A 20,328-nucleotide genomic window follows, 5' to 3' on the forward strand; every position below is an offset into this window, starting at 1 on the left:
ATTTTCTTCCTTTGAACTTGAGGAACTTGTTTTCCAAAGTGCCATATTGATTTGTTCTTGTGCACAGTGGGATACGCATGGCTTCCTTTGTTGAAAGATGCCCAGCTAGCTTCCCAGGAACACAACGTGCCAGTAGCAAGCAGTCTGCCTCCCAATTACTTAAGCCTTCAAGAACCTACAAGTGGCAAGGTATTAATTCGTACTTTTATGTTGTTCAAATGTCACGGAGCACTTGTATTTTATATGGGATCGGATTTACATTTTTACTTATCTGAAAGTGTAAATGGTAACAGGGCATCTATTTTAGAAAGTTCATGTTAATAGTATCAAAGATATTAATGAACATCTGTAACACTGGGCTGTGAGCCATATGATGTTGACTCAGGAGTATATATGGGAAAAGGGCATTTTATAACTGTGTCTTCTACAGTATTATACCTAACGTCTCCAAAACTTGAGAGAGCAATCAGTAAGAACTCTGCAGAAACTCAGGCCACAAGACATTCATTATCCAGTTAACATGACCCACAATCATGATTCATTCTCCACCATTGTTGTATGATACCACTTTTTTCCACTGATCCCATCCTGTTAGGGTTATTTGTGCCTCTATGTGTTTGTTTTAACATTGTCAAGAGAATAGGGTAGGACAGTGACCTGGTCCCTTAAATGATAATGTTCATGGTCTCACGCTGAAAAGTTGGTTTGTGTGGCATAGTTCTCTGTTTGTGAAAGCACAATAGCTAGCACAGTTCACACACAAACCCTGTGCAAAGCTACGCAGTAAAAAAGTGGTGCAGACTTGAATAAGTAGGAAAAATATATTTTGTTTTGTTTTTATAGCAGATCAGCTGTGATGTAAAATGGGTAGATAGTGGGAAGCCACTTTTCAAAGTGTCTACTTTTGTTGTATCGACAGTAAATACTCAGGTAAGCTGAATTTCCTCCTATCCGTTACCTGCTTACAAGCAAAAAGTGTCGAAGTCTGAAAGTTGCTTTCTCTCAAATCTTGTACGAATATGTTTCTTTAACATTTAGAGGTTACTTAAATATAGAATGGCAAAATTACAATGATGGAATACATGTTTTAAGGAAAAATATAAGTTCCTTAATATTATGCCAAAATAAAAGTCATGGAATGTCAGTTTAAACAGCAAGAAAATAAATTGCGAGCACTGGGGGAAAAAGTATCTGGCCATTGAAATCCCTAGGTTGTGAGGAAGAGACTAATTGCTCGCAATACAGGAAAAAAAGTTTGGTCAAAGAACCTAGAAATATTTGGGTATATATTAGGCTATATACAATGGCCAATGGACTGGGCTAGGTAAATTGATCTGTCTTTCCATGTCTTATGTTACAGGCGATTGTTATAACCAATTTATGGATTTGAATTCCAAGACTTTCTATTATATGTTAACGTGAACATTTGTTTATCCATACAGGATCCATACCTGAATAACTTTTTCCATCAGTGCCAAGAAAGGGAAAAGGATTTCTCTCAGCCTCCTACCTCAAACTTTATCAATTCTTGTAAGGTAAAGTAATCTGCAGCACATAGTTGTGCTATAAAATTGTAATTAGGGCTTTCTCTCAACTGATCCATCACCGCACAATTCTAAGCGTGGCATAGACTTGCCAGGAGACAATAGGTCCGTGACAACTCCAGTTGGACTTCCTTGGTGTGACAGATGTAATACTGGTCACAGAGATGTTTCCCATCCCCTCTCTCATTTAGAGCACAGCTTCATCTGCCTCAATTCCACTCTGGATAATCCAGCCTATGTCAAGCCTCAGTTCCCATTAAAGGGCAGTGAAACGCTGCGCTGTTTCTTGAGGACTGTCCAAAAGATGAGCATGGCCTGTTGAGCTGCAGTGTTCCTGCTAGTCCTCTGTTGCCCTAGATGTACAATGTGATCACCTCCTACTTGTCTCCAGATTTTCACTCAAAAATAACTGGTTGCTATTCAAAGGGGCTGTTTTTGGTACTTTGCATGTACAAATCAAGGGTACTAGTTGCCTGCCAAGTTCTGAAAACAGTAAGAGCAAACCCTTTCTGCAAAGTTGAAATGAATAAGCAAGAATAGCATTAAATGCATCTGTATTCAATCGAGGTCAAAAACTGAGAAAGCAGGGGCAAAGCAAGCAGCATAGAAGAGCAGCAGGTAAACGAAAGGCCATGACACTTTACTCATGAATGGCAAAATTCAGTTAGCACTTTGCAGTCTGCTTATTGAACTTTAAGAGAAGGAGAAGCAAGAAGACTAGGGTGACCGTGACTTTAATTTTGCACTATTAGCTCTGTAACTTAGTACATGACTTGTATTTATTATTTTTCCTTGTAGCAGTGTGTGAAATCTAATAGCTGTTTGGGGATTTAGATGTTACCTTCATGTATGTGCTTTTCCCCTTTCCTTTGTCACTATGTTTTCCTGTTTCCACATACCTTCAGCAGATTTTATAAAGATGGTTGTGAATTTTGCTTTAATAAGCAAATGATACATTCCGATAAATTATGGCCCCAGTTCTCTGGGCAAGGCCTTACAGGTGACTACTAATTTGGTTGATGGGTGCAGGTAGACCTGATGGGGTATTTAACACTGCCAGTTAGTGCTGGTTGATTTAACAAGATGATTAAGGAATGTTTTCAGAAATCAAAGCATCAGGGCTATTTATAGGGGATACATCTACTGAATGAAAGCCTTAATTATGAATTTTTGCGAAGCTGTTGAGCATATTTGACAAAGTTTGGGAATCCATAAAAGCTTCAGAATTTTCTGGACAGTAAGTTGGTTATCTAAATAACCAGCATTGCACTGTTCATTATTTACTGTTTGTAGTTTACCTTTTAAAGAGATTTTACTGATTTTATTAGAAAATAATGTTGTATGTGATAAAGAATCAACTTTGCAATATAACCAAGAAATAATTCTCCCCAGGGCATTTTGCTTTTATTTATAAATCATGACTAACTTTGAAGAAATTTAGGAATTATTTGGAAATGTCTGAAATGTAAAACTGGGAGTAATTCAAAGGATTTTTTTTTTTTAGTTAAGAGCTCGGTATCTTCCTTGATCAGAGAAGATAATACAATGTCTCTGTAGTCAGGTTAGAGTGTTGATACTGCTTTTATCAGTGTGCTTTTGACAGTTGTTTTAGCTACAAGTTCATTTTTATCAGATATCAGTATAGAAAGAATGAGTTTTCCTAAAAAAGTTAGGAAATGCAGGTCTTAAAAACAGTTCTTTTAGTGCTGTGGTTTTGGTTTCAATCTTTTTGTTTGCTTACTTTGCTTTTCATCAGGATAAAGCAAAATACTCAAATTTGGAGATGTGGACAATAACTACAGCTGCATGGATGGTTATATTTAGAACAAATTTTGTGGGGAAGTAGTCCTCCACTTAGTTGTCGTGTTTTCCTACCACTACGCCACCAGTGGCTGTACAGCATTTTCCCTGCTGAAACGGGAAAGCAAATAATGAGATTTCACTGCTCGTATTGGAAATCTCTAATATATATTTTTTTTTTATGTCCATTACAGAATTTGCTGAGGATAGAGAAGATCCATGTAATTATGAACTTTCTTCCCATAGTCCTGAATCAACTATTCTGGGTTTTGGTGCAAAACAGTGACGATGAAGTTACAACAGCTGTGACCAGGTATCTGAACAGTTTCTATATGAAGAAAATAATTCTGTAGATGTTCATCCAATAATAGCTGCTCTCATAAAAGCTGTCTGTGGCATTTAGACTTCAGTAAGTGAGAATGCCTGCTTCCACCTTAACACAGGGCTCTGCAATAGGTTGTGGAAGAGCATGGTATCATGTGGTTGACTCTGATACCAACCAGGAGATCATTGCCCATGTTGGATGTGTCTTTATACCCTGAGGCAACGATAGGTAAAGGTCTTGTCCTTGAGGAGTTAATTGCTTACTAAAAGTGCTGAATATCCATTTTAATTTATGTTTAACTCTGAATATGTAGAATTCAGCATAGAAAGAGCTTGGCATCTTGCATTAGCCAGTGCAGAGTCAAAGATTCAGTTCATGCTTTTCTGAGGCATTTTCTAATTAGTGTATCGGCAATATCTGAAAAGCAGTGGAGGCATTTTCTAGTGAGTGGGCAAACAGCTGGAATGATTTTCTGGGTCTCCTCACCCCTCACATAATGAAATTGTTTTTATTGATGCTGTTAATCAGTGCAGCAGAAAAAAAAATGCTGGAGAGATTATAATTGTTCTCTGCAGGAGGGCAGAAAGTTGTAGTGAATTTTCTTTTGGCCATAGCATTATTTCAATTGTACCTCTGCCAGTAGCTAAACATTGGGACTACAACTAGTTGGAAAAAATGCCCTCAGCAACCCTGTTAGACTCATCTGCTGTCTGTATATTTTCTTGCTTTTCACAGATTGTTTTCCATAGTTAATTCCTGAAGAAAGATTAACTAGGAAAGCGTAACAGAATGAGGAAGCTGATTTCCTCATGTTAGCCTTGGAAAGCTAGAATGTCAGTATATTTTGTCAAAGGATCATGGCACCTCGGAGGATGAAGTCCAGTTTGACAACACCTAAGTACTAGGAAACTTTCCTTGTAAATGCGTGATTTCATGACTACATAAAGTTTTCAAAGAGAGAGAGAGGACCTTTGTTCAGGACCCCTTTATGGCCAACAAAATAACTAATGCTAAGGCCAGTTAGGGAAAATGAAGAATCTTTCCCAGGGTAGAATTGAAGTATCAATTAATTGACTGGAAAATAAATGCATCAGAAGAAGTAGATGTTTAAAACTTAGACTTAATGATTAGATGGCAAAACTGAAGGATGCTAATTTTTTTCATGCATCAGATTTTGAATATACACCCTCAGTGGGGTGGAGGTGGGGTCTCTGTTTCCCTTGTATGTGCGATGGCTTTTGTGCTAGTACTGTTGATGTCAATGGGAATATGTTCATCTGCTGTGTGTGCCATTCATTGACGTGTCCTATATATATACACAAATTGTATTTTGTTTTGAATAGCTTGGAGCAGCTTGTGTTGAACATATTAAAAACAACAACAGAATGAAAAGCTAGAATTGCTTATGTGTTGGGCAGAAAACATTATCCCTTTTATACTCCCTCATAATTACTTACTTGTCCAAGGCCCCGACACGGCATCATTTCTATCTTGTCTTTGCTAGGACTTATTTCAGTTTCAGATCAGAGTAAGGGCTGGCTGAAGGATCAGAATGGGCACAACTGATTTTGTCATAGCATTTGTGTGTTGCTGTAAGTTTTACTTCTAATAATAACAAGAAATGAAATATAGGAAGTATATAAACTTAAAGGAAGTACAAACTTTTGAATCCAACAGTAAGAATTTGCAGAAAACTCTCAAATCAACAAACTACTAGAATTACTTGTATGTGGATCATAGTCTGGCATATACCTATTGGTGTATCTATGCATTAATAATCCATTTTAGTTATGCCATTATTATGAGTGCCCTTGAATTTGAGATACAGTCCACAGCTTTTGATATTTGAGAATCATGAACTGTTTCCTCCCCATTCTTTCAACATAAAAATAAGTCTATAAAACTGCAGTGTTTTCTATATTAAATATCTAAAACCTGAAGAAAAAAATGGTCTCAAAAATTGGAGGAGATGTTATGGTTAATTTGAAGATAACTTCTTTCTCAAATGTGTGCTTTCTAAAGCAAAATGGTATCAAACAAAAGATGGCCCAGGTACAAACGCAAGAGAAAACTTTGCTGAAACGCTTGATCTCAAGTGGTTCCATCTCTGCTGTTAACAGAAGCACAGGCATGAAAGTGGGTGTTGGCATGGCCTGGGCAATTTGCCTCCACATTGCTGATCACCAAGGGGATTTGCAGAAGCTCAGAGCACCTGCTGCTGAGGAACAAGCAGGTGCTGTGCTCAGCCTGTTCCTCTGGACTGGTTGGGTGCTCAGGCAAGGGCTGAGACCCCTGCTATATGCAAACAGTGCAGGAGAGAGGCATACTTGGGCTGGAGCCCAGGCTCCTGTGTGCCCTTGATTAACAGTGAAGGCATAAAGAAAACATCAAAGCCTCATAGAATCACCAAGATCTGAGAGAACCAGATAAGTAGCATTGCGAGTGGAGGAGGCTCTTGCTTCTCTGTTTCATCAGCATGGTTTATTTTTTTCTTACTCCCAATTTGAATAAGTCCTTACAAGCTTTAGTTAGTTAATAGATGCATTCTGTTGTAATGTCAGTACAGGTGTAATCATTAATACTGTGAGTATTTTACTAGATGAATGCATATATAGCAGCATGATCCATGCAAGTGGAGGGCCCAAGGAGTGACTGTTTTTGCCTAGTGGGACAGTTTCTGCATGCACTATTCATCATTTGGATCATATCCATCAGGGGCTGTTTTAAACGGGGAGTTGATAACAGAACAATGTGGTGCATTAGATGTCCTTTTCTCTGCTGTATGACTTTTTTCTTTTTAACCTTTCAGGGTTCTTACTAATATTGTTGCTAAGTGCCACGAAGAACAACTAGACAACTGCATCAATTCTTATGTGACGGTATGACTGCTGTTAAACTTAATTATTTTGTGTGGTTTTGTTTGTTTGTTTTCTTGTTTATTTTTAGTTGTACTTGTTTGTAGCTTTCTCTGTATTAGCATTGTGGCTTTCTGCCACTGGCAGGCCGGGTGACTCAGCAGTGAGGAAACTAACATAAGCCTTGGAAGAGACTGAGTGAATTTCAGTCCTCTGTCATAAGTTCCCTGTGCCACCATGGACAAACTATGCTGCCTCTCCTTGCCCTCGGCTGTGGGAGGAGCGGATGTCTTTTAGAAGACATGTAGGAGGGCCTTGTCTTCTGGAAACAAGGTGTGGTGCAAATGTGCTTCCAGCTGAGCTAAGAGTGTAGACTTAGTGTCAGTCTCTGTAAAATGGGGTTAAGCTAAGAGAACTTCCCACATTGCAGGGCTTATGTGTGTGTGTGCGGATAAATACCTGAAAGATCAGGAAACTTGAGCTAGATAGATACCTGTGAGAGATTGATTTAATGTAGTTTGACAGTTTGCGGCATTTCTTTTGACCATGAAGAGATCTACAGCTTTTAAATATCTGTCCAGCTGACAGATATTTATTTACAGGATTACCCTTACTACAGTTAAAAGTTATTCATGAGTAATAATTTTTATATATAACTTATTACAGGTGCTGTTCATGGTTTCAAATTGCTGTGTTTTTTAGGGAGGTACAAATTTTTAACCAACCTTTTGATTATTTTCTTAAGAAATGAATTTAGTTTCAAGATCCTGTGTCTTTGCAAATGCTATTGTACATAAATTCATTTCTCATCTGTGGAATTCAGATTTTTATAACTTTTTATAACTTTTTATAACTTTTTATGCACCCTGTTTACTCAGCTTTTTTCATCCATCATTATTTTTGATGAAGGCATTATGTAGAATGTATATGTATCTTTGTTTTGGTTTGGGGGAAGCTGTAGTATTACTTTAAAAGCCAAAGTAGTGGCCTCTTTAAAGGTGACTTCTTTGTTATCTGCATCAATTTAAATATCCATTAAATTAGTATGAATAATGCTGTACACCAGTAAGTATCTAATCAAGAATATGTTTAGGTATCAGATTTAGAAGCTGAGAATTTTATGAAGAAGCATGTTTTTAAGTAAAAGGTTACATTAACTACTATTACTGACTGAAAAAAAAATAATAAATGAACTTAAAGTCAGTGTTACTTTTTTTCCTCTCAAGTGTTTTTTTCCTTATTTATTTATTTATTTATTAATTGAGAGAGGAGACTGGAAAATTTGGTTCTGGCTTTATTAGAGGCTTTATTAGAGGAATCAGTAATGAGTAAATTATATCTTTGAGTCTCATGCTGATTACCTTATTTGTTTATATCAAATGACAGAATAAAGGAGAATTGCAGGTTATTAAGAGAATTGAGGTAGATATTGCTATCACTTTGTATCTTGCCTTGCTGTCATTTGGTGGTGATGGAACTAATGGAAATTGTCACAAAGTATTTATGAATGTGAAGTGTTGAGTGACAAATGTCTGTATGGGCTTCTAGCTATAGTGATGTGCTTATTCACTGTGAATGAAGTAGTTTTCATAACATAAATTTCATTTGTAGATTGTGACTAATATGTGACATGAGGTTTTTTAAATTAACTTCAGGAATAAAGCGAAAGCAAATAGTTTCCTGGCAAACTCTGAAACTTCAGCAAGTTATGGGTAATATAATGAAAGTATGATAGGAGTCAGGTTACTAAAAGAGAAAGATGTTTTTATTTCAGTGTTTACAACAGTTGGTTGATATCTCCAAGGTGTGGATATACTTTCACACTTCATGAAACTACATGTTTATAGGCTATGCATCTGAGCACCTTAGTAGTCAAATTCTACTCTCAAGTACCCTAATTTAAACCCAGAGGAATTCTGCTGAAGTCCATCAGAACTGTTCTGGCTGCAAAGTAATAATGAATGTAACATTTAAAGATAGTTAGTTGAAGGGCTATTAACACCTCTGCTAATCAGGAACTTCTGAAATTTACATTAGACACCTATTGTGGCTAAAAGTATTTGAAATAGCAGGTGATTAATCAGCTCTACCAAAAGTCCATTTAGCTTGTTTTCCCATTTTCAGCAGCAGTCAAAAGCCAATAACTGTTAATCTCTTCTATTCGTCTGTAAGGAAATGAAGAATACCTACTCTAGAGATGCTGTTTTGAGAATAAGTAAATTCAGAATTGCGAGTCACTCAGATACAATAACAATGTGAAACTACACGTGACGTGGACACAGAAGTACCACATTGCACAGGGAGAACTTACTGCATCTGCTCCAGAAATAATGCTGAATATTAATAAGATATTTTCAAGTGTTAGTCCTTTCTTTTACATTCTGTCTATTTGTATTGAAAAGGTATTTATTCCCAACTGGTGCACTTGCAGTGCTCTTGCTTTTGGGAAGTCCTAATAGATTCCAGTACCAAATTATTAGTTTAATAAAATGTTGAATAAAACTCATACTATGTTTATGAGTTCTGGGCAAGTTGGTAGGTAAACTCCTATCTGGAGGGTCTGATTTATAAAAGGGGTGTAGTTTTCCCCTTCCATCAGTTCTAGCGGGTGCTTTACACCTTTCAGGATGAAGAGTTGCTACCAGCTCTAACTGTTGCCATTGGAAGAAAGGAGCAAGTGAAAGGTGGCCCTGACTAGGTGGGTGAAAAACCCTCCTTACTTCCTCTATTTGCCTTTTTTTTTTTTTTTTATCCACTCTGGTGAAATGGCTTGGAAGACAGTTTAGAGGCATCAGGTTCCTATGCCCTATTGGAAAGAAAAAAACACTGCAGCAACAATTTTAAGCAGAAATTCCTCTTGGTTCACATTAAGCTGAAATTAATAACAAGTTGTGTTTAAAACTCAAATTTTGTTGGGGAGTGATGTCGTGCCACTGTGAGGGGAATTAAACTTTGTGTGAATGTATTTTTCAGTCAAAATGTTTTGGAAAGTAAAGGTTGTCAGCTGTTCGAGGTGTGTCCTCTCCTACTAAGACTTTTTATGTTTGTTTTAATATACATTTTGATTATTATTTTTTCTTTTCTCCTTCAGTATGTGTTCAGGACCAAATCATTTGAGGAGAGAACTGTTCATGAGGAGCTGGCCAAGAATATGACTGGTCTTCTGAAGTTAAATGACCAAGTAACCGTGAAACAGGTTTTAAAGGTGAACAATACTGAATTAGCCCATTTGTAGTTTTCATACTGGTTTTCTGCATGGAAAGTCTTGTCACATCTCTTTCTCCCATTCTCTTTCCCTGTGTGAGCTTTGCACAAATAACAGCCTGCGCTGATTCAACAGAACAGATTTAAAAGACTTTCTAGAGCTTTTCAACATAACTAATTTCTCAGAGTGCCATGGTTTGCATAATAAAATTCCTCCTTTCTTCTACTGCTCAGTCAGGGTGGGGAACCTACTTACTACATAATATGACATTAGCAATTACTTTTAGGACATTTTGATTTATTTTTTGTTTTAAAAGTTGTTGCATAGAGAATATTAACGTGTAAGTAGGACATTTATATCTGATTTTAATTGCTGCCTTTGATGGGCAGTGACCAAAATGAGAAGGATTGAGGTTCCCTGAAGTTCCTCACATAAAACAGGTCTAAGAAGTTCATACATATGCAAGCTCCATCAGTGCTCCCAGAACCTACAGGTTCTGGTATAAAAGCTAGTCAGTGCTAGCTCAGGAGTGCTCAATGGCAAAGACGTGCTCAACTGTTCAGGTTCTTCACTGAGAGGGTGGTCGGGCACTGAACAGGCTTGTCAGGGCAGTGATCACAGTGCCCAGCCTGCTGGAGTTCAAAGAGAGCTCTCAGCAGCGCTCTCAGATACATGGCCTGGTTTTGGGGGTGGTCCTGAGAGGAGTCAGGGGTTGGACTCAATGGTCCTTGTGGGTCCCTTCCAGCACAGGACGTTCTGTGATTCTATCATGCAAAGTTACTCAAATATGTAGCACTTGGACTCTTCCATTTCTTTGTCATGTGGAGTTTACCCATGTGCGTTACTGAGAAATGCAGTCCGTCTCTGAAGAATGGAATTAGCCTCATGAAATATTTATAAAATAATCATATCTCCTAATGTCATTTTTTCTTCTTTTGAACAGCACTCATGGTTCTTCTTTGCAGTTACCTTAAAATCAATGGCACAGCACTTAGTTGATACAAACAAAATAAAAGTAAGTATATGTGTTGCTCTTAATGAGGTAATCAGGTTCCAAGGGAAAATATAAAATGCAGAATTATGTGAAATAAGTACAGTTGAAGTTTTCTTCTTGACTGGTCAAAAAAAAAAAAAAAAAAAACAAGAAGCTATTACATATTTTAAAATATTGTTTTTACCTGCAAAAATATAACTCATACCTATTCCAGATTGTACAGAGCTGGTGGACCAAAAATACAGTTGTATCAGCTTTGTAAAGGATGGGTTAGAATGGAATGAGAATTCTGTAATTTCTGGTGGTTACCTGGCAGTGAGTAACTAGATAGCAAATGAGAGATCTAGAAACTTTGCTCTGCTTTGAGCAAACTTGTCATATCTGGCGATCGGTGTCACTTCCTGTCTGCCTCTTTTCTGCCTGGTTATCAAAGACTCTATGAGTATATTTGTGCTGGAATCTGTGGATAGCATTTCCCGCTTTCTAATGGACAAGATCGATGGAATTCTATAAGTACTGAAATATTATATGTCAAATGACCTGTGTTTTTATTGTCTTTGCTCTTGGCTTGAACTTGTTTTCAGATTTAATATGTAATAACATGCAATCAAGTGATTATCTATCCATTCACTGCTTAGGTTTCTCGAACTCAGAGGTTTCCAGAATCATTCCAAACTGAGCTGGATACCCTTGTGATGGTCTTGGCAGACCATGTTGTTTGGAAGCACAAAGATGCTCTTGAAGAAACCAGGAATGCAAACTACAGCACTGCCAAGTTCCTCAAGGTGAGATATTCTGTCATTATACTTATTTGCCCATATTTAGTGCAAGAGTGAATCTATTCAGTCCAAACTGAAGGGAATAAAAACAATTCTGCATCAATGATGGCTCAATTTCCAAGTTTAGCATTGACCTGAAGTTCAGTTTTTCTATTCCTTTGGGTCTTTGACAATTCAGAAGCTTTTTCTAATTCTGTTTCAAAACAGTTCTCATTGATTTGTATCTATTTTCTAAAAGAGCCCAAGTTTGCAAACTCTACAAATTCTTCTGTTATATTCAAATTGGTAAGAAGCTTGGTAAGCTTCTTGTAGTTGCAGTTGTTATTTTTTCTTTAAATACTGCATCTCTGAATGAGTGTGGGTAGATTAATATTTCCTAATCATAACCACAGTAGGTGACTTTTACAAACCAGAATAAGTAAGTTGCAAGTATTGTGTGAAATACTGTAACTTACCTTTTAAGTGTGTCATGCCAGTTTATTTAATAGATATAAATAAATACATGTGCTTTGGAAAAGTCACAAATAGGGTTTGCTTTTTTTTTTTCTTTTTGTTCTAATATTTCTCAATCATGTTTATTTTCCCAACATTGAATTAGCTGTAAAGCATAGGACAATTGGCATTCAGTAAGAGGCATTCCCAGCTACTTAACTAGAAATAAACCTTGGGGGTGGGGAAGGAACCACTTCCATTAGCATACAGAATGTTGTACACAGTGTACACTGAAACCTAGGCTCCTATCTTTTATGACAGATTGAAACATAGCATTAGGAGAGAGCTGTATTCCAGCAGCAGAATGGAGGTGCGGTTAGAACGAAAACAACCACAAACTGAAGATGGATTTTTCTACTTTGATATATAAATAAAATAAATGATAGAATTTAGAATGGATAGAAATTGATGTCCACTGCATTGATCTCTGTTGTTCCTTTCATGTGGAAGCCCGAATTGCTGTTGATAAACTGATGTTAAGCTGCATCTCTCCATACTGCTGTATCGTTTGGAAGGTGACGTTGGTTCGAAGCAGGAGCATAAATGGAGAAGCTGTTGCTGCAGTTTAGAATGTTATTTTTGTTGTTCATCTGAACTGGGAAGATAGTAATGTTGTGTTATGTGATAAGGCATATGGTTTTGTTTTAATTTCTCTGCAAATCTACTCTGACAGAAATAATTACATGGATTAGACATGATATGACTGCCCAGATTGGGGCTTGCAGGAGTCTTGTTTGAATACTATGTAGCAGAAGGCTTAGGGCTTTGCTAGCTTCACAGAGTTCAGAAGCACCAGTTGAGACGGGAAATTCAAGATTACCTTCCCTGTCTCATGGGCTGACTCTGCAAGGGAAAAATGTCAATAACTGTAGCACTAGGGGCCTCAAAAAACCTTTACACCTTGCTATTTAGCCTCATCAGTCAGAGACATAACATCCTCATCACATTCTTAATTTATTTCAGTATTTGCTCCCAGAGAGACAACATAGTTCACAAACAGTGAGTATTTTGTCTGGAATGATTCTTCAGGAGTCATTGCTCTGTCACTGAAGGGGATACTCAGGTCAGCTCCCATCACATACCACCTCTAGTTACTGAGTGTTGCAGTACGTGAATAACTTTTATTAGATAATCTTTCTTTTGGTGCACAGTACAGTGTAATAGTTATTTTAGACTGTAGACAGTGAAAATGAAAAGTATAATAGATTTGTTATTACAAGGCAGGGTGTGAAGAGCCAAATTCACCGCTTCCACAGTTTTCCTTGCCCTGCATGAGACTGACTTCACCTGCCCAAATGATGCAGGTTTATAGGTAATAGAAGGTAAACGGCTAAGTAAATGAGGCCACGTACTGCTTTTTTTGCTATAAAATAATATTTTTCTCCCTTTCTTAGCGCTGCTTTACATTTATGGACCGTGGATTTGTGTTCAAGATGGTCAACAATTATATAAGTATGTTTGGAACAGGAGATAGCAAGGTATAGTTTTGATTTTTTTTGTTATTGTTTTTCCCTAAGCAATTCACTAACAAAATGTTTTTATATTAAGAGTATTTATAATATATTCCATTGCTTTGCCATTCTCAGAACTCAAGTCAGTGGAAACACTTAACACTGTTAAAACCTTAATTTTGCAAAAGGTCCCCTGTAGACAGACTCTTGGTTAAACATGAAACTTCTATGACTGTTTCTGGGAAGTACTTTAGATGCACAAAAATCAACAGATGTGCAGTTAAGAACACTTCCCCTTTGCAGATGAATAAGACATTAACAAATGTTTTGCTTAAACCTTGGCTAAGTGGTAAGTATCATTAGTAATTACCACTCTGCGACTACTATTAACAAGAATAACATTTCACTTTTGTTATTGTTGTTTTTGAGCCATCTGTTCTCCTTTCTGAAAGTAAGTAGCTGTGTCCAAACACTTTCTCACTGAGCCCTGCAAAAGCAGGCTCTACAAGGACTCCTAAGAGTAAAACACGGAAATGGCTGAACAGTTCTTTGAATTTGAGATTTGATTCTTTGGAGAGTACACTTGTGGTTTGGACTACAAATATCAGCAACTGTTGGCAGTAATTTTCTTTTAGAGCAGTAAAAAACATCTGAACAACTTACCATTGTGTAAATTCAATTGAGAACGTATGTAATATCTCGGTTACTTTGAATGGTATACTTCTTACCTCATTGCTAATGCAAGAAAGCCAGGCAGCTCCAAATTAGCTTGCACTTGCCAGTAGGAAAATTCCCTGCAGCCCAAATTTCTTCAATAATATCTATAATAGTCAGTGATTTAGTTTGGACAATAAATTTCAAACTGCAAGAGGTCCCCAAATTATTCAGCTTGATTCCTTTACTCTTCTTCCACTCAATGAGTCTTTCTGGTCTTTATCCTACGCAGCTGGGTTTCTGAACTATCATGCCAGGGTGTACAAGACAATAAATAACAGAATGCATCTTTTCCAAAAAGCTTACAAAAATTTTGTCCATTAATCTTTTATAACTCTTTAGTGCTGATCTGGTATTTGTAGGTAATGAATGAGATTACTCCAGTCTATTTCACTTTTTAGTAAAACCAAACTTCATGTTGCACTCAGATATTTCAAGTAATCTCTGGAGCAGATGTAGAATGGAGTTTCTTGGTATTAGTGTTGTAACCTGGAGTCTATAATTCTGCAAACAACATTTTATGTATTCTGAAAATAGTTTCCACATTTCAAACTTCACTAAATACATTCAGCTTCAAAAACAGATGTTTATTTTAAAAAAGGACAATATAATGGCCAGTAGAAAAGCCTGAGATTAGTCAGTGTGCACATTAGAAATTAGCAGCTCCTTGGCAGTAAGTGCGTGCACATTGCCAGCCACCCAGCTTCACTTCAGAGCCATCTGCCAGGATGCATGAAGCAGAATCACTGCAGAGCTGAGACAGATGTGCCACTGGAACAGGCTTTGCAGCACTTAAAAACAATAGCCATAAAATAAAATGAGAGATTTCTGACCTCAAGGAAAGGCCGTTGTCTTGGATTGTTTCCATTTTCAATCAGACCCCTAAGTAAGAGTCGGTTGTTAAAATTTGCTGCAGGATTCATTTCTGTGTATCTTTGCTTCTTTAATGGGATTGTTTATTTATCAAAAAGATTATACCACAATCTGACCTCTCTTTTCAGGAAATTTAATGGCATGTATTGCTGTAGTTTATAGGTGTGTCAGTATATAACGTTGCAGTCTGAATTTAATTGTGAATGAATCATCATAGTTTCTATTCCACAGAAACATTCACAGTATTCCATATTTTGATAGGTAAGCATCATTTTGAGAAATATTTATTCAAAAGTTAAAATGTCTCATTGGAACTCAGTTCAGCATGGTGTTCCTTCAAAATATCACATTTCCTTAAAAATACATTTCGGCTGCTTCATTTCTTTAATAGCCATTAGACCATGCAATCAATGGACAACTGTATTCATGCTCAGGTACTACAGTGCAATAAAACATGTCGAGAAAAATTCCCTACCATTCTCTGCTCTCAGTAGATTGTAAAAAGCATGTTCCAGGTATCCTAGTCTGATGGTAGCAGCAGAAAAACTACAGTTTATCAGGGATTGACTGACTTAATATATTAACACATTACTACATAATACCAAAATCCCTAGAAACTGGAACTCACTGGCATCAATAGAGGAAGCTTCCACCAATATCAGTAAGTGTGGGATCAGGCCTGTGTGGCTAAAGCTTTGTTTTTGGTGGACAAAATAGAAAAGAAAAAAAAAAAAAAAAAGAAATAATAATTATGATGGTCCTAAATTGCATGAACTGAGGAAGATACCTGACTATGATTTTATGTTACAGTATATACCATTAAAAGACCCAGGGTAGCTTTAAATTTGCCTTAATATGTTGCTTAAATCAGGCTTAGATTTATCAATACATCTTCAATGTAAAGTCATATTTGAGGAATACATTAAAAGCTTGTTGGTCTGTGACAAGTTCCTCTGATAACATAAGAAAACCAGATGTTATTCATGTAGCTTGGCATAGCCAGCCATAAAGTTTCACTCTTGGTGGGGAGTATGAATTTTAAGGTAGTGATAAATAGTGCAGTTCTGTCTTACTGTTTTCCCTCTTTTAATGTAAACTGAGCTGATGCCTGTTGTGATTTTCAGACTTTACATCAGTTCAAATTCGACTTTCTCCAAGAAGTCTGTCACCATGAACACTTTATCCCTCTGTGCCTGCCCATACGGTCTTCAAACATTCCTGGTAAGCTGTCGTGCTGAAAGGGTTTCTGCACAGCAAGGAATTGTTGGGTGGTTCAGGTAACAACTCCGAAGTACTGTGTCTGTTTCTTCAGCCATGGAAGCCCGTAATATCTTGTCAGGTGTGGTACTTTACAGCCATGGTGAAGTGACATTATTTTTATCACACTAAATATACACAACCCCTGCCTGTCCAGCTGAGAGGTGACTCTTCCTCTGGAAGCTTGTGGTGAATGAACTGGATTGGTTGTGAACACGGAATTACTAAAGCCTTGGGAGATGATGAGCTAGGGAAAGGCTTAAACAGGTAGAGCAGGAAGGGAAAGACACTAAGGCTGAAGCGGTGGTAAGAGAATTGTGAAACTAGTAACTGGGTAGAGCTTTCTTGCTGCAGCTGTGAGTGACTTGTCCACAACGGCCCCTTCTTTGGGAGGAAGATCTGAGCTGGTCACACAGCAGGAGTTTGGAAACCTACATCTTCGTGGATGATAGGCTGTTGATACTTCTGCCTCCAAAGTATCTCTAGGATTGACAGGAGGGTCCCGTGCAATTGTGCCAACTTGGCAGAAAATGGCTGAGTAGTGCAATGTTTTACCTGGAGCAGTATGGCAAGAGAGACCCATTTCAGAATGCATTGCTGGTGCCTCCTGAGCTACTTCTCAAGGCCAGGAATAATGTGTATATCCTATGTTTTGCAGGGAAATATGAGCAGGTTTTGCCTATGCTCTACCAGAGGAGTGAATTCTCTGCCTATGCCCCAAGCCAAGTAGCAGCCACGTTTGCTCAGTGCTGGGCTTGTGCTGATGAGCCCTACTTCCCATGGCTACCCACCTTCTAGCTGAACAGTTTGCATGCACAACAGGTTTCCTTCCACCTGGAGAGCATGAGGCTTGCAGTGAGAGCAGGGTGTTTCCCTCTTCCTTTGCATGCCTCTGTTGTTTAGAACCTAACTTTGTGGCCAATGCTCACTACTAGGTGCTTTTCCTCTTCATTCAAAGACACGGGGATTTTAGCCCAGGGCACCAGTGACAGTTCTGACAGTTTTGTGGACTCTGTGAAGTTCACTTAGGATGTGGTCACTGAAGTTGCTGAGAGCAGAAGGTACCTTCCAGGAAAAGCAGTATGATCTTTCTGTGCAGCATTTCTCAAAGGATGGACCCTTGTCTCTTTTTTGCTTTAGTTTTTGCCACCTTAAAGAGTTCAGTTCTGCTGCTCACTGCTGCTATGAAGCTTTAGAAATTTTTGTTTTCCAAACAGCACATTTTGAAGAGTGGCAAGTTATTGGTTAACAATTAATTTTTAACCTGGTCAGACAACAAGTGTACAACTACCACTTGTTAAAGCACTGTGAAGTTTATTACTTTTTGCCATTGTGGAGGAAAAATGTCTCTAGAATAATTTGATGAATAAAATGATTTGCCATTTCATACTGTTTTTAGTGGGATTTAAAAACTGAAACTCATCACAGTAATTTCTTATGAATAATGAATTAGAACTGTCTATTCATCTTCCATTCTATATGAAACAGTTGTCCAAAGTTTTAAATAAAAAGCTACTGGCACAGCCCAGGGGAAACTGTTTCATTCGAATAGCAGTCAAATAATTCAAAAGGATATAAAGTAAATAATTTATGCACTTATGTTTTGCTGTGTTTTTTAATGATTTTTACCTGTTATTGTTTTATATTTATGATAAATGAAGACCCTGTGACACCTTCAGAATCAACCCAGGACTATCGAACATCAGGTATGAGCAAAATGGCTGCATAAGAATTAAGTAGAATTGTGCATTAAGAACTACAATATGTATTACAACTATTGCTACTAAACTGGGACAAATACAGGCGAACATTAATCACCATTTGTTAGTCTGGATCTGTGTGGTTTAGAACTCTTCTAGATAGAATATGGAAACAACTGTTTTTACCCTGTGCCTTCAAGAAGTGACTAAGTGTGCAAAGCATTTGAGATTCTAATATTGGTATACGCATATAAATTGGAGGAGTGGGATGGACAGTTCAGGAAATCAAGATTTAACAGTGGATTAAATAAATCAAAGTTACTGACATTTTTGAAAATGGGAGGAGAATTTTTTTTATATAACATACATTAATTTAGACATTCTTGTCCTTTCTGTTCCAAGATATTCCAGAGTACACATTGACCAATGAATTTTGCCGTAAACATTTCTTAATTGGAGTACTGCTGCGGGAGGTTGGTTTTGCCTTGCAAGAAGACCAGGATATTAGGCACCTGGCTTTGGCTGTGCTTAAAAACTTAATGGCAAAGCATTCATTTGATGATCGATACGCAGAGCCGGTAAAGAAGCTGTTTGTTTATTCTTTTTCATACAGTGGCTATAAAATATGTGAAACATCCTTAGCCAACCAGTGTACGTTAATTAATTTATTTAGGTTTATTTATATCACTTATTTTTTAGGCAAAACAAGCACAAATAGCAAACCTGTACATGCCACTCTATGGAATGCTTTTGGACAATATGCCAAGGATTTACATGAAGGATATGTTCCTTTTCAATATCAACACTTCCAATCAGGTAATTCTTGTGAGTTTTCAGAACACTGAAAGGATCAAACTGAGGTCTGACCCTAAGGTCTGAGAAAAGCAATCTGGCGGGAAGAAGTCCAAATGTGCCCTGGTCAGAAATTAGATGGCAAAATATAGTTCTAAAAATGCTGATTCGTTTGCACCCAAAATGTTTAATTTGAAAGGTTTTGATTTACCCAACACGTGCAGAGCCCTGGGAGTCTGTACTGGCAGGACCCTGAGTCTGGGACAGTTCCAGGGCTGGAAGCTCCAAATTAGAGGCTCATAACCCCAGGCAGTTTGTGTGTCTGCGCTAGTGCCATGGGCTGCAGGCTTACCCTCTGGCAGGTCCCTGGGCAGATCTCTGAGAGACATTGCTGTAGAGAAAATCTCTCATCACTCACAGATTTTTTTTCAGGGTTATGTCATGGATCCACAAGCAGTTTCTTTAGTACAGGAAGAGGGACCATGAGCAACAGTACGAAGTAGAGAGAATGCATACAAGTAGCTGAAGGAGGGAAGGGGTACAGAATACCTTTAGATTCTGACACAAAAAACATTTGTATAAACTGTGCATGTGGAGGAGGAGCAGATTTGCTTATTTCTTAAAAGACTAGATGTGTTCTAATCAGACCTGATCTAAAAACTAGAAATAATTTCTGCAGGGGTGTTGTGTTCTTTCAGTAAATCAGTCTATTTAATCTGATAATCGCTAACAGCATTTAATGCTCCTATCCTAATGTTATGCTAATTTTTAAGAAGCAAACACAGACTTGGTATGTTCTTTTTAACTCCAGTGATGAGTGTTTCACATTGAGGCTAACTTGGGCATATTACAGTAAGCCCTGATTTATTTTTTTAAAGCTGCCATGTATCAACAGCTGAAAGTAGGTTTTCTAGCTCAGTGTCTAAGAAAAATCATCATTGCATATGTGCTGTCATTGTAAAAGTAAACAGTGATAACATTTAGCAGAGTTTATTCTGTTTATTTCAAAATACAGGGATCTAGGGATGATTTGAGTACAGCTGGAGGATTTCAGAGCCAGACGGCTATGAAACATGCAAATTCCGTGGACACTTCCTTTTCCAAAGATGTTTTGAACTCCATAGCAGGTATAAATGACAGACTGATCACGTACACAGGTAGATTTCTGTGTATCTCAATGCATTGTGCTTTCTGCTTAGTATTCATGGATGATATCATTAACCCATTTTATATGATATTCAGGGAAACATGGTATGCGATGTTTCTCTTCTCTTTGGGTGTTTTTGGATTGATTTTATTTGTCTTGTGAAGCTGCTCTTCTTCCACTGCTTCACTTACTCTCCTGCTTTGGAATGATGCCAGTAGTTAGGCTCCCCAAGATCCCTGTACCTGAGTTCATTCTTGCAGTCTGCCTGGGTTAATAGTCCCAAGGTTTCTCCCGAAATTGTTCTTGAAGCCATTCTTAGTTTTCCCAGGCTTAAAACTAAGTGCTCTTAATTTTCCCAGGCTTAAAGGAAGGGTAGAAACACAACTTTTGTTTACTTCTT

General features: G+C 37.6%; 1 protein-coding gene across 13 annotated transcripts in view; it reads left to right on the top strand.

Moving 5' to 3' along the window:
• The window catches only part of DOCK10 (dedicator of cytokinesis 10), a 149,343-nt gene that overhangs the window by 100,343 nt on the left and 28,672 nt on the right, over nt 1-20,328 (top strand). For 12 of the 13 annotated variants that reach the window (XM_082767325.1, XM_082767324.1, XM_082767316.1 and 9 more), the window contains exons 21-34: nt 68-189; nt 844-930; nt 1,443-1,535; nt 3,539-3,657; nt 6,479-6,548; nt 9,616-9,729; nt 10,673-10,744; nt 11,362-11,508; nt 13,389-13,472; nt 16,157-16,253; nt 17,951-17,995; nt 18,392-18,567; nt 18,689-18,805; nt 19,797-19,908. In XM_082767325.1, coding sequence (XP_082623451.1) covers nt 68-189; nt 844-930; nt 1,443-1,535; nt 3,539-3,657; nt 6,479-6,548; nt 9,616-9,729; nt 10,673-10,744; nt 11,362-11,508; nt 13,389-13,472; nt 16,157-16,253; nt 17,951-17,995; nt 18,392-18,567; nt 18,689-18,805; nt 19,797-19,908 — 1,455 coding nt within the window. The remainder of the gene's footprint in view (nt 1-67; nt 190-843; nt 931-1,442; nt 1,536-3,538; nt 3,658-6,478; nt 6,549-9,615; nt 9,730-10,672; nt 10,745-11,361; nt 11,509-13,388; nt 13,473-16,156; nt 16,254-17,950; nt 17,996-18,391; nt 18,568-18,688; nt 18,806-19,796; nt 19,909-20,328) is intronic. The other variant, XM_082767321.1, reaches the window with a different exon arrangement.

The sequence above is a fragment of the Aythya marila genome, assembly GCF_965140915.1.
Source record: "Aythya marila genome assembly, chromosome: 9".
NCBI classification, from domain to species: domain Eukaryota; kingdom Metazoa; phylum Chordata; class Aves; order Anseriformes; family Anatidae; genus Aythya; species Aythya marila.